Raw genomic sequence first — 15,044 nt, 5'->3', positions numbered from 1 at the left:
TGGATATTAAAATATTAATAAAAGAATCTTATGAAGCTTTTCCTCTGAAAAATCGATTTTTGATCTATAAATTTTTTATAACTTCATAATCTTTTTAGTCTTTTTTTTAAAAAGGATAGTTTCTAAAACAGCCTCCTCCTTAGGTTGAAGTTCTTGGATTCTGAGAGTTATGGTTGCTTTGGGTTGTGAAAATAGCAGTTATAGTGGGCTTAGGTAGACTCTTTTCTTGAAACTCTGTGTAATAATTCAGTGTTTGCTTAAGAGACTTTGTACATGGTATATATGGTAGAAAAATAACTATGCATATTAAGATATATTCACCTAAATTATATAACTATAGTTAAAACTTCACATTTATTATGAATTTTATAGTATGGCATGAGTGCTGATGCATATTTTATAATTTATTGATAGTTTTGAAATTAAAATGAAATTTCTACAAAATTCTGAATGATTGTACTGTAATTTTCATGCAGTTTTAGAGAAGGATTTTTGGTATAAATTAAATATATTTGACTTTGGTATCAAGGCTGTCTTTGGTTGGGAAAGCTTTTACTTTGTCTCATATGTTATCATCACTGGTGTTATAAATAACAATAGAGTGAGCAAAAGGTGAGCAGTGGACTTAAGCATCCACTATTAAGAGAGTTTACTCTCTGTCATGCTACAAGGATTAAATTATTAAGTGTTATGTAAAGAGTAATGTTCAATGTAAAGGAAGCTTGAAAATAAAGTCAAATGCCTTTTAATCATCTGAAATGGGTAAAATAAGTGAGAGATGATTTAAGGTCAGTAAAATAGTATTTCCAAAGGAATTGTTTTCAATGTATGGACATAATATGAAAAAGTATATGAAAGCCATGGCAAAAACTAGTAAAATTAGGCAGAATACTTGAATACTTGATCAGGCAGAAGATTGCGAATAGGAAGTATAAAGAAAAATCAGCTAACTTACCGAGGGAAGATTGAGAAACTTTCTCTTGTGAAAAATTTGTATGTTTATTGGAACATCTATTTGTTACAAACATTTTAGGCACTTTAGGAATTTAGGACACCACTAATTTACATTTTAATGTAATGATGATTTAGTTAATATATATAAAATCACCTAGAAGTGCTGAGTTTGAATACCTTTCTTTTCAGAATGAGTTTTTTGAGGGAAGGTCATAAAAGTGGGGCCATAATTTCTGTTTTTGGGGAGGTAGGCTATTCAGAACTATTCAGCATATGTCTCTCTGTGTTGGTCGACTTTCACAGGCACATGTGCACTGAGAGTTCACGGAGGGCAGTGCATGTCCTATTGTTGTAGGTTGCTGATGGATGGTAAAGTGGATGTGATGAGTGGTAACTGTGTGGTTAAGGAAAATGAGCCATCATTGTAGAAATGGTTGCTTTTGGATGTTGGCGGTGACAAAGTAATGGTAATGGTAGTTGGTTTAAATGTGGGATTGAATACTAATGTCTAAAGACAAAACCTTCACGTATGATTAAGCACTTGAGACCAGTAGGCATCAGTAGAGAGACATCTCTTTATTGTATATGAGGAATGGTAATTCATCCCATATTTTAGAAGTGATGTTGCTGAGGTTCACTGAATCATAATATTCACATGTAAAGTTAGAAAGGGAAGAAGATCTCAGCAAGTACTAGCATAAACAAGTTATTAACAATGAAGTTTTTTGGAAGAATCTTAGTTTCAGGTGTATACATACTATAACATATTAATCTATCAATCAGGAGTTTCTACTTAATTTTTATGGGTATGTCAGGATTAATAATTCCTGATAGTAAAACTGTATTTTACCAAGATGGAGTTTACATTAAAAACAACTTTCTTATTTTGTCAGTATTTATGGGACTTGAAGTAAGTCTTTGGTTATTTGGGTCTAAGAATACTATAGAGTATGTATATTTATTTTTGTGATTTTTATTAAATGTGTATTTTGATTGTTTTATTCCTATATAAAACATAGAAGTTGTAGTCATGTTTTATGTAATTTTATTTGATCCAAATGAGGTACTTCTTGTTCAGGATGAAAGGAAAGCTGAAAGAAAAATGCTGCTTAGGTATGAAACATAGTAAAGTAAGTTAAAAGTAAATTGGGGACATCTGTCCCCAATACTTTCTAAAAGCTCTCAGTTGTATTCTTTATAATTGTGTGTACCTGATTGAAGTATTCTGTATGTACTGCATAATATAAACAAACTAGAATTTTCTTCCCATTTTTTTTATTTCCACAAAAAGAATGCAGTTATTTTTTAATTGAGTTCTTTAGGTGAAGGATTTCATAACAATCATAATTACATCTTGATTTTATCTCTTTTTGTATGTTGTAATATGCAGAATTGATGTGACATAATATGGGGGACAGAATATTAGCTTTGAAGTAAGATGATTCTCAGGTTGAATCCTTGCTTTGTTCATTCATAGGACTGTGGACAAGTTATATAACCTCTTTATAAACCCCTCTGCCTGTCTATAAAATATGAAAATGCACATCTTCTAGTTTAGTCAAAAAGTGGAATCTTTTTTTTTTTTTAATTTTATTATGTTAGTCACCATACATCATTAGTTTTTGATGTAGTGATCCACGATTCATGGTTTTCATGTAACACCCAGTGCTCCATGCAGAACGTGCCCTCCTTAATACCCATCACCAGGCCAACCCATTCCCCTCCCCTCCCCTCTAGGACCTTCAGTTTGTTTCTCAGAGTCCATCGTCTCTCATGGTTCGTCTCCCCCTCCGATTTCCCCCCTTCATTTTTCCTTCCTTCTCCTAATGTCCTCCATGCTCTTCCTTATGTTCCACAAATAAGTAAAACCATATGATAATTGACTTTCTCTGCTTGACTTACTTCACTTAGCATAATCTCCTCCAGTCCCATCCATGTTGATATAAAAGTTGGGTATTCATCCTTTCTGATGGCTGAGTAATATTCCATTCCGTTATATATGGACCACATCTTTATCCATTCGTCTGTTGAAGGGCATCTCGGCTCTTTCCACAGTTTCACTATTGCGGACATTGCTGCTATGAACATTGGGGTGCATATGGCTCTTCTTTTCACTACATCTGTGTCAAAATAGAATCTTGCTTTCTTTCTCTTTTTAGCACAGTGCCTATGCCATTATAGGTGATCAATAACTATTCCGTGTATCTTTAACGCTGTTTGTTAATAAAACATTTTCTACTCTTAGTATTATTAAAAATAATTACATTATATTTCTTTAGCTACATTTTTTTTAAAGTTGGAAAGCAGGAAGAAATTTAAGTAGTACTAGTTTTATTTATCAGCCTATCAAATTGGCAAAGATTGCATCAGTAATAATGCTCAGCATTGGTCTTCCCCCACCCTGCTTAGTTGTATGTATTTGTGCATATTTTGCAGAGATAATTTGGCAATATATGTTGAATGTATTAAAACAATTAAAGCTATTTTTGCTTAGAATTCACACAGGATATAATCAGAGTTGAACACCCTGCTGCACAGCTCAGTGAAATTAGAAATCACCCATTCTTTAGTAGCTGGTGTGGTAAATCCTTACGGTTGAAAAATAATCAGTAAAATAATTTTTTTTAAGAAATACTGATAACATTAAGTCAAAAAAGGGGTAATAATAGTGGGTTTTTTCACTTGATCTCAGTTTTGTTAGAAATATGGAATTATAATTGTGTGTATGTTTATATGCCCACAAAAAGAATAGTGTGCACCAGTAAACTAATAGAGACTATCTCTGTGAAGTGTGATCATGGGTGGTTTTTGTTTTTCTCTTTGTGCTTCTCTATATTATACTCAGTTTTCTATAATAGATGTGCTGTTCTTTTGTCGAGATAACATATGAAGCACCTTTTGAGTTTAGAACGTAACATCTCTATTAATGCACTAGAGACCCATACCTACTGGCTAGGTAATATAACTCTTAGGTTGGCCAGAATGTGATATGTAGCAAAAATCTTTATAGGAAACAACACACAGCTCAACTGGAGAGTAAATACGTTTTTTTACAAATATATTTTTTAGAGTCCAAACCCACTGTTAGACCTGCTGGTTCTGACGGAGTCACAGGCACGAGAGGAAGTGGATGACATCCGGACTGCTGTCAGGCAACAGCTCCAGAAAGAACTGATTGCTCTTTTCAATACCTTGCTTCTCAGTTTCATGGCAGTTACTGACAGGTACCGTTTGTCGTTGAAGGTTTGGGGACATTGATATAGAACCTAGTTTCCTTTTGATTTCCAAATCAAGGAAGAAAGAATTCAATAATAGTCAGCTGTGGTCTGTTTGTTTTTATTTCAGTGGAATCTCTGGTAGAGCCTGATTGTAATTTCACACACACACACACACACACACACACACACACACACACACACAGTATTTTGCTGTCTCTAGGTTTTAGGTCTTAGTCCTCTCTTAATAGGTTTTAGGTCTTGGTCCTCTCTTAATTCTCGGAGCAACTTACCCATTTCTATGACTTTATGACTGTTTTTACATAGATGATTTTTAAGTGTGTATCTATAATTCGGACTTAAAAATTTTTTTAATTAGATAAAATTTACTATTTTAACCATTTTAAAGTATACTGTTGAGTGGTTTTAATATGTTCACAATGTTGTTCAACTGTCACTATTTATTCCAGAATATTTTCATTACTCTGAAAAGAAACTTTGTACCCATAAGCAGTTCCTCCTCATTTACCCCTTACCCAAGCCTATGGCAACCACTAATCTTTCTGTCTCTATGAATTTGCTTATTCTGGACATTTTAAATAAATGGAATCAGACGTATGTGATATTTTGTGTCTGATTTCACATCGTGTTTTCAAGCTCCATCCGTATTATAGCACATATCAGTGCTTGTTTCTTCCTGTAGCTGATTAATATTCCAGGTATAAATATACCACATTCTGTTTATCCATTTTTCTGTTGGTAGACATGTGAGTTGTTTCTACTTTTGATTATTATGAATACTGCAACTATAAGCATTTGTGTACAAGTTTTGTGTAAACACATGTTTTTAATTCTCCAGTATATACTTACAACTAGAATTGCTGGTTCATATGGTGACTCTGTGATTACTTTTTTGAGGAATTTTGTTTTCCATAGCAGCTATATCATTTTACATTCCCACCAGCAATGTATGAGTGTTCTAATTTCTCAACACCTGCCCTAACACTTCTTATTATGGCCATCCCAGTGGTGTAAACTAGAATCATTTTGGTTTTGATTCCATTTCCCTAATGAGAAATGATGTTGAGCATCTTTTCATGTGCTTAATGATTATTTGTTATCTTCTCTGGAGAAATGTCTTTTCAAGTCCTTCACCTATTTTTGCATTGGGTTGTTGTTGTTGAGTCATCTTTACATATTCTGGACATTAACCTTTTATCAAATATGATTTGCAAAATTTTCTTCCATTCTGTGGGTTGTGTTTTAACTCTTTGGATAGTGTCCTTTGATGTACAAAAGTTTTTTTTATCTGTTTGAGGTCTTCCTGTGCTCAGGTCCCAAATCTCTGCTGGGAGGAAAGACCTGATCCCACACACATGACATTTGAAACAACTAACATGTCAAAACAACACTAATTCAGCTCAACACCTGACTAGATCTCAAAGATCAGCCTCCTAACCAAATCTTGTGACCAAATGGCAACCCATTTCTATGGGAAACTATTAGGTACTTTGCTTTCAGTAGCTCTTATATACAAATATTTGACATACAATCACAAATGGAGAGAATTATAAAGAAGTAGGAAAACGTCACCTGTAATTGAGAGAAAAAAGTCATTGGAAACAGACTCACAAATGTCAACTATTAGAAGAACTTTAAAGCTATAATAAATAATATTTTCAATATAAATTAGATGAAAAGATGGACAAGATAAGTAAAAATATGTAGAATATCAATAGAGAAATGGAAACTGCAAAAAAGAACTAAATAGTAATTCTGCAACTGAGAAATACAGTTTCTAAAGTAAATAATTCATTGCATGGGCTTAGCAGCAGACTAGACACAGTATAAAAGAGGATTAGTAAATTTAGAATACAAGTCAATAAAAATTTCACTAAAGAGGGTCACCTAGGGACCTTCTGAGGTACTGAGAATGTTTTATATGTTGTTACGCTTGTGGTTACATGATTATTTACATATGTAAACCATCCTGTAGTGTATATATAAGATTTGTGAATTTTACCTCATGCATTTATGCCTCATTAAAGTACTGAAGACAAGAACAAAGTGAATCCATAGTAGACTCTGGAATGTGTATGCAATCTCTTGGGGAGGGGGCTTATTAAAATATTAAGATCAGTAGCTCAGGAATCTACATATTAAATAAGTGCCATAGGTAGTCCCTTGGGCTAGACTTTGAGAAACAGTGCAATGGACTGTTCTTCGGGTGTATGTTCTTTGGATGTTGAGCGGAACTTGCATAGCGAGGATGAGACCGTTTGGGTGTGGAGCTTGGGGAAGGTTCACAGGGACCAGGAGAGGGAACTGGTGGCAGCTGTGCCAGGTTGAACTGGGGTTGGTTAGATATTTGCAGAGGCACCATTGCCTTTGATGGTATAGTTTTTCTTTTGGAGTGGTTAAGGTAAAAGCAGAAAATGAGAATGACTTTTATGTTAATTTAAAAAACAGAAGAACAGGGGCGCTTGGGTGGCTCAGTTGTTAAGCGTCTGCCTTCGGCTCAGGTCATGATTCCAGGGTCCTGGGATTGAGCCCCGCATCGGGCTTCCTGCTCAGTGGGGAGTCTGCTTCTCCCTCTCCCTCTGACCCTCCCCCCAACTTGCTTACTCACTCTCTCTCTCAAATAAATAAAATCTTAAAAAAAAACAGAAGAACATTTTTAATACTATTAATTAGATTACAAGTGATCCTTGCACAACACAGGTTTGAACTATGTGGGTCCACTTATACATGGATCTTTTGGGGATAAATACAGTATAGTACTGTATATGTATTTTCTTAATAATATTTTCCTTTGTTGGGGTGCCTGGCTGGGTCCGTCAATAGAGCATGTGCCTTTTGATCTTAGGGTTATGAGTTCAGGTCCCATGTTGGGTGTAGAGCTTACTTAAAAAAACAAAAACAAAAACAAAACTTTCTTTTCTCTAGTTTGCTTTATTGTAAGAAAACAGTATATTATAACATACAAAATACATGTTAATTGACTTTATGCTATCAGTAAGGCTTCTGGTCAACAGTAGGCTATTTGTTGGATTTTTGGAGAGTCAAAAAGTGTATGAGGATTTTTGACTGCACGTGTGGGTCATTGCCCCTAACCTCCACGTCGTTCAAGGTTCAGCTGTACTTTGTTGTTGACTCGTGAGGAATATGAATTTATACAAATAACCTTTAGGCTTTGGTGTAAGTTCTGAGTGTTTCTAAAACTTTGAAAACACCTAGATGACAGGCATATAAAAATTATGATCTTTAAATCATACAACTATACACCTATAATACTGTGATGGAATGGGTAAAAATATAGGTAGTAGTTGTCAATTTTAGAGTTTAAAAATCTGTAAAACTGAGAAAATTGCAGATTTTATTCGATACTTTGTTATACAATGATGTTACTTCTTCCAGCAGTTTCATCTTTGTATTCATGCCTACTTATTTGTTTCAGGTATTTTGTTTTCTTTCTTTTTTTTTAAGATTTTATTTATTTATTTGACACAGAGAGAGAGACAGTGAGAGAGGGAACACAAGCAGGGGGAGTGGGAGAGGGAGAAGCAGGCTTCCTGCAGAGTAGGGAGCCAGTTGCGGGGCTTGATCCCAGGACCCTGGGATCATGACCTGAGCCGAAGGCAGACGCTTAATGACTGAGCCACCCAGGTGCCCCAGGGATTTTGTTTTCTAATAAAAAATGTTCTCTTGATTGTTCTGTTTCTGACAGTTGCATTTAAATTATGTGTCAAACTCATTAAAACTTTTTATTTTAGCTTTCTGGGGAAAACAACTTCAGCTAATGAAAAACTCAAGTTTCTAATGACTAAAAGTATAGATTTAATATATGTAAGTTAAAGTCATTTAAAGTACGCATTTAATGTTCCATTCCAACTTTTAAATTTTATTTTTGGGTGCCAAATCCGTTTAGGTATTTTTCAATGTAATTGTTATTGGTCCTTTACATCATATACTCTAGATGGTATGTTAACTGTGTTTTCCTTGAAAAATCTTGTTTGAGACTGCTGTTTCTCCTGGTTCATACTTTTCTGACGTATTAAGTTGTTAGTAACCCTCTGCCATCAATAAGTTAACCCATTAAGCCCATCACACTTGTTCTTTTGTTGATTTTTTTTCCTTCTTTTACATACACAGGAAGTGCTTGGAGCTTCTTTACGTTTTCCAAACGCAGCTGGCTTTGAAACTGCTCCAGTGCCTGAGAGTCACGGATGCTCCTCACTTCTATGGCCTGCCATCCCTCGAGAGGACCTTACGAGGGATGGCTCATCTCACAGCATCTCCAGGATGGAGCTCACATTCTCCTCTCACAAAGCCACTTGAAATTTGTGTTAAGTACTTATCAGGTCTCCTTGAAGTAAGTAAAAATAACCAGTAACTATAACAACAATAATAACTCCCAAAGTATAGCTATTTACTATTTATTATAGTATTTATTTATTGATTGATCACTCCCTTTGTGACAGGCACAATGTTGAGTGCATTATGTGTATCACTGTATTTAATGCAGATTATTATTCAGTATTCATATGATTCATCATAATGGTTAAATGTTTTAATGATTTTTATTAACAAATATGTAAGATCACTTTCAGAACACAATTTTCAAGAAAAACTAAGGCTTACATTTAAATCCTCTCATTAGGGTAGTTTATTTATTTATTAACTTATGTTATTTATCCTTTTTATTTGTGAAATACAACACATGTGTGGAGAATACATAAAACATAAATACATAGTTCAGGCATCACATAGTGAACCACCCCTGATCTAAAACTACAACATAGCCAGCACCTTGGGAACGTTTGTGATACCCCTTTTCGATCTCAACTCCTCTCCTGAAAGGTAGTTGTTACTTTGAGTTTTACGGTAATCACTTGTTTACATTTCTTGGTAGTCTTACCGCTTAATTATGTGTTCATATTTACAACAATTCCTGATTTTTTAAAATTTTGTAAAATGGAATCATATGGCTGCTTTCTTTAATCATTATGCTTAGAAGAGTTATTCATTCTGTTGCCTGTAGGTAGAGTTAGTTTAATTTATTTTTGTCTAGTACTCAGTACACTACAATGTTGAAGGACATTTGGGTTTTCTTATTCTAATTTAGAGCAATTTTGGATCCTGCTTCAGTAAATATTCTTGTCTCTACATGAAAATGAATTTTTGATATTTTATTTTCTAAGGATTGTTGAATATATGGAAATTTACTCAGTTCTTTTTATATTAACCATATACCCAGCCATCCTTGTTTCCAAACTCAAGGGAAAGGACTTTAATTTTTTACCTTTTCATCATGCTGTTTATGGTAGTTTTTTCAATTAAAGGAAAATAAGATTAAGGAAGTTTCCTTCTAGTCCTACTTTCCTAAGTGTTTGTTTTTTTTTTTTAAATCGTAGATGTATAGTGCTTTTTCTGTATTTTTTTTTAATTTTATTTATTTATTTGACAGAGAGCACAAGTAGGCAGAGAGGCAGGCAGAGGGAGAGGGAGAAGCAGACTCCCCGTTGAGTAGGGAGCCCAAAGTGGGGCTCGATCCCAGGATCTTGGGACCATGATCTGAACCCAAGGCAGATGCTTAACCTACTGAGCCACCCAGGTTTTAATATTTTAATATCAAAATTAGCCTACCATTTATGCACAAATTTTTTTTAATTTACCTTTTTTCCCCCTTTGATTCCAAAGTTGATTTGAATTGGTGGTATTTCTTTCTTAAATGTTTAGTAGAATTTGATGATGAAGCAATCAGACCTGGAGTTTTCTTTTGGGGAAGATTGTAAATGAATTGAATGAAGTGAAATCAGTTTAAATCTAGAATTCTGAGATTTTTAATTTTTTGTATCGGTAAGTTATGTTTTTCTAGAATTTCATCTAAATTTTTGAATTCATAGCTCTAAATCCATCATTGCAGCTCATTCTTTAAATGTATGTCACATCACCAGTGAGGTCCCATTTCATTCCAGGTATTATTCCTTCCCTCTAGTTTTCTTGATTAGTCTTACTGGTAGGTTTGTATGTTTTATTGTTATCATTCTTTTTAAAGAATGAATTTTGGCTTTGTTGATACTCCCTTTAATGTTTTTCACCATTTTATTAATTTTTGCTTATGCTTATTTCTTTCTCCTTTGGGTTTAATATATGGCTCTTTTTCTGAAAATTTTTTTAATTAAAAAATAATTATTTTAGAGAGGGGGAGGGGCAGATAGAGAGAGAGAGGGAGAGAGAGTCCCAAGCAAACTCTGTGCTGAGGGCGGAGCCTGATGCAATGCTCAGTCTCACAACCCTGAGATCACGACCTGAGGGAAAACCAAGAGTTGGTCGCTTAACCAACTGCGCCACCCAGGTACCCCCCCTTTTTTCCGGTACTTTAAGATAGAGTCTTATTTCATTGATTTTTTAAAAAGCTTTTTTTTCAAGTATTTTTACCTGTCATTACCTTTTAATAAGCATGGCCTTAACTTTATTTAACACGTTATGATATGTCCAATTTTTTATCATTTAGTTCAGTATAGTTTCATTATGATGTAATAAATATAGCAATGATATAGCTATACATAGTTCTGTAAGAGAAGAGCTTCACCAGGGTTCCCTCCCAGCCTTGCATTTATGCATGTAGTCCACAGAGGGAAGGCTTAATCATAGCTGATCTAAATCTTGAAGAAGTTCCTGTGATCCTTCTGGAACATGAGAACATGGGAGACTTGTGAGGAACTGCTACAAGACTGTTTCTTATTTGCTTTGCTCTCTATAGGGATGTCTGTCATGAACCTATTTCTTATTGCCTCCTGGGTTCTGATGAGTGGGCTTTCTGCCTCAGTGCCCTTGGAGTACAGCTGTAGCCATAATAAGCAGCTTAGCTGCAGCAGGGCATGAGCTCCTCCATAACAGAGTACTCTACTATCCGCGTTGCTATCATCTGGCCCCTCTCTTTCAGTGCCACCCTGTAAGGACTGGGAACTGGCACCTTTGGTACTAATGCTTTTGCTGTTTATATAACTAATAAACTGTCTGAATCTAAAAATGGCTCATTGTTTCCTTATTGACCAAATCTGTCAGCATTGCTTGTCTTGAAAGGTTCAGTGATATCCCGAGTTTGAATGATAGTTAGAGATAGATTTTGAAAGTTGAGTGATATGATCGATAGTGATGGGCATTCTAGACATGGGACATTTTGACCAATTTGTATCCATCACTTCCTGTTCCTTTTCCCGCTGCACGCTCCTACTTGTCGTCCAGCCGTCTACCTACCACCAGATTATCCTTTATAAACAGAAGCCTTTCAACCCAAAGCTCTTTTTCAAGTGCATATGGCTCTTTGTAATCTTCCATTTTAAATCTTATATCTGTTTTAATTTTTTCCCATGTCTCTGAAGTTTCCGTTTTATTTGGCTCTTTTCACTAAATAAAAAAGTTTATTTTAAAAGTGTATTCATATAATTTATTCTCTTTTTTGGGTGGTGATCTGTACACAAAGTTTAAGATCTCACTTACTCATTTACCTTCCTTAAGGAAGTCTTACCTTCTAGACATACACACTCAGTAAAGAGTGACTGACTGGTCTCTTTGGTTGTGTACCTGCAGCAGTTGGTATGGGCCACATTATGGTGCTTAAGACATTGTATTTCTATTTTGTTTTATGTGTTTATCTGTTAGACTGTAAGCTTGTGAGAATCGTCATTGGATCATTTCCACTTTCCCATAGTTCCTCTTTATCCTAACATAGTGATTTATACATATTGGAGAAATAGTAATTTAATTTATATGTATCTTATGTGTGATTTTTAGAGTACAGTTTGAATTAATAGTGAAAATGTGATATAAATGAATGTAAGTGATGATGTGTGTTTAATTTTTGTGCTTTTATTCTTAAATCATGCTTTAGGTGATGTATATTCAGGTGTAAACCATGTTTCAGATGATGTTACCTAGAATTTTTCCCAAAAGTACATCTTATTTTGTTAAAAAGTTAAAAATGACATTACTGTCATTCCAAGTTCACTTGTCTTTGAGGTAATAAAAATCAACACAATGTATTAGCTAAGGAATAGATTAAGACATACAATTCCTGTTTTATAATGTTCCACTGATTAACAAATCTTGATTTGGTATAAACAGGAGCACATTTCACGCTTTATACAGTGTCTTGGGAAGAAAATCTTTTTGTCTTCATATTAAGTGACAGGAAAATAATACGAAGATGTCTGTTACTTTTGTTATACACCGTGGCAGAGTCCCATTAAATCTTACTTGGGACCTTTTGCATAATTACATAATTAGTAAACATTTAGATTTATTTATTTTACTACTGGTTAAGTGTATTTTTTTAAAGAATGAAGTAAGGCTGTGTGAATACACATTGAAACAAAGTCATTGTTGGTCCAGAGGACTTGCTGTATAGTTTCTCATTAAAGCTGATTCCTTTTCAGAAGGGAGCCATATTTCTAATGTAGGTATTTTGTTTTTGCCCAGTGAAATTTGAATGGGAATATTTGCTTTTTGTGGTTGAGAAATGAGGCTTTTAAACTAAGCATGATACATTATGACAGGTGAATAAACTGTAATAATTAAATCCTTAAAATCAGACATACAGAATATAATTCCATGGATCTGACAAAAAGGTCTGATTGAAAGGAGATAGTAGTGAAGTTCTTGGCTTGTCCTTTATCAGCTAGGAATGAAACCACAATGTAGTTATCTCCAGTGACTTAGAGTAGAATAATAAGAACTTGGTCATTCTGGTATCTTATTTCTAAGATAGTCCCTTAAAGTTTTAAACTTTTAATTATGAAAAATTTCAAATACACACTTGAGGACGGAGTATTAGAGCAGAGCCCATCACTTACAGTTTTTAACTCCTGGACAGTCTCGTTTTATTTTTCAGACATAATATACACTTATTTGGTTTATGAAGATTCTGATGTAGCTCACAGATCCCAAATCATCTTCAGATAAATTGCTTTTGTTGAACAAGCTGTACCTAACATTTATGATTTATGTTGTCTTTTTAAAATCATCTCCTGTATGAGCTGAAAAAAATCCAAACTAGAAAGTAGTCTCTATTTTAAGACAAAATGTCTTACTTCAAAGGATGCTGTGATGAATAAAAGCATTCAGAGGCCTTGGGTGAATGAACTGAAATACTTGTATTGGTCAGATAACAAGTTTTTAAACATTTTGAAAAATTATTATTTTTTTTAGAGACCCCATGAGTTGGGGAGGAGGGGCAGAGGGAGAGAGAGAATCTTAAGCAGGCTCCACGCCCAGTGCTGAGCCTGATGCCAGGCTCGATCTCACTACCCTAAGATAATAACCTGAGCAGAAATCAAGAGTTGGTCACTTAACCGATTGAGCCCCCCAGGCGTCCCAATAGAGTTTTATATAAGTAGCAATTTCTAAGTATATTTTTCAATAAGATATTTATAAGCTCTTTTACTTAAAGGATATTCTAACATTTAAAAAATGTATGAGCATATTCTACATCACAAAAGTCTCCTAGGAGGATACTACATATCTTTGTACAAGTTCCAAAGAGAGAAAATTTTAAACTAACAATATTTAATTGTGGTAACAACCTAAAATATACCATCTTAACCATTTTGAAATGTGTAAACTATAAGAATGTTACATATACTTTATGTGGTTAGGATTCAAATCAGACAAGTTAGTAGAAAGTTAAATGTTGGGGCGCCTGGGTGGCTCAGTCGTTAAGTGTCTGCCTTCGGCTCAGGTCATGATCCCAGGGTCCTGGGATCGAGCCCCGCATTGGGCTCCCTGCTCTGCGGGAAGCCTGCTTCTCCCTCTCCCACTCCCCCTGCTTGTGTTCCCTCTCTCACTGTGTCTCTCTCTGTCGAATAAATAAACAAAATCTTTGGAAAGAAAAAAAAGAAAGTTAAATGTTTATTTTTATATTTTCAGAGTAAAGCCACCATGACATTGTTTATCCTTGTTTTCTCAGGTCATTACTTCTTTTTATGTGGAGCGTGGAGGAAATGCTATGTCCTTTATGGGAAAAGGTGTCACAAAGAGCACAATTCTTTGCTTGCTTCACTTATCCCATGAGATGATGATCCAGGCCCAAAGCTCGGTGAGAGCATTGAAAGCTGCTGTCTTCTGAACGCATGCTAGACAAGGAATGTGCTGTGTCTCACACATTTCAAGCTTATATGAAAATGTTTCTTTTGACTTTTCTTCTTAGATAAAAATGATTTTTTGACTGAGATGTTTCTTAGAAGTTGTGTATTACACAAATCTGAATTTTATTTGAAATTTGATTGAAATGTGCGTGCTCTAGAGAACTACATTTTGTCTAAATCATGCGGGAAATAGTTCTGAAGAAAAATTATTTTGTTTAACTTGCTAAGAAGCAGCTGAGTTTTTTTTTTTTTTTTTTTGCCTTGTTTTGGTTAAATACTGAATGAAAGCCAAGTCTTAAGTACATTTTAACTTTGTTTTGATTTTTAAAAATTCAGTTATTTAAACTTCCTCTGTTTTATTCTTAGAAGCTTACTTAATGTGTCTCTTCCCTTTTTTTCATTCTAGGAGTGGATGTCACTTTGGTTCTTGCCTTTGGGTACTCAGAGTGAAGAGCATGCTCCTACTCAACAAGGATTGGCTTGGTTGATTCCATTATGGGTTGATCGAGACCCAGAGGTCAGTGTGAAGGAAAGTCGAGTCCATTATGTGTAGATTAAAAACAAATGAAACAAAATCTGTATGCATACACGTGAATTCATATTTTCCACACTGAGATTATTTTAGTGACTATACCTTAAGCTGTTTACTCCCTCTCTTAGTTTGGGCTGCCATAACACATAACGTAGGTGACTTGAAACACAGAAATTTATTTTCTCATAGTTCTGG

The 15,044-nt window shown here is 34.7% G+C and overlaps 1 protein-coding gene across 13 annotated transcripts in view; it reads left to right on the top strand.

Moving 5' to 3' along the window:
* The window catches only part of RTTN (rotatin), a 164,776-nt gene that overhangs the window by 78,050 nt on the left and 71,682 nt on the right, over nucleotides 1-15,044 (top strand). For all 13 annotated transcript variants that reach the window (XM_027577527.2, XM_027577524.2, XM_027577522.2 and 10 more), the window contains 4 exons: nucleotides 4,024-4,178; nucleotides 8,322-8,541; nucleotides 14,140-14,268; nucleotides 14,724-14,834. In XM_027577527.2, the coding sequence (XP_027433328.2) occupies nucleotides 4,024-4,178; nucleotides 8,322-8,541; nucleotides 14,140-14,268; nucleotides 14,724-14,834 (615 nt within the window). The remainder of the gene's footprint in view (nucleotides 1-4,023; nucleotides 4,179-8,321; nucleotides 8,542-14,139; nucleotides 14,269-14,723; nucleotides 14,835-15,044) is intronic.

This window comes from Zalophus californianus, chromosome 14, assembly GCF_009762305.2.
Source record: "Zalophus californianus isolate mZalCal1 chromosome 14, mZalCal1.pri.v2, whole genome shotgun sequence".
NCBI lineage: Eukaryota > Metazoa > Chordata > Mammalia > Carnivora > Otariidae > Zalophus > Zalophus californianus.
The sequence above is the reverse complement of the archived record's forward strand: the minus strand, read 5'-3'. Positions and strand labels throughout refer to the sequence as shown.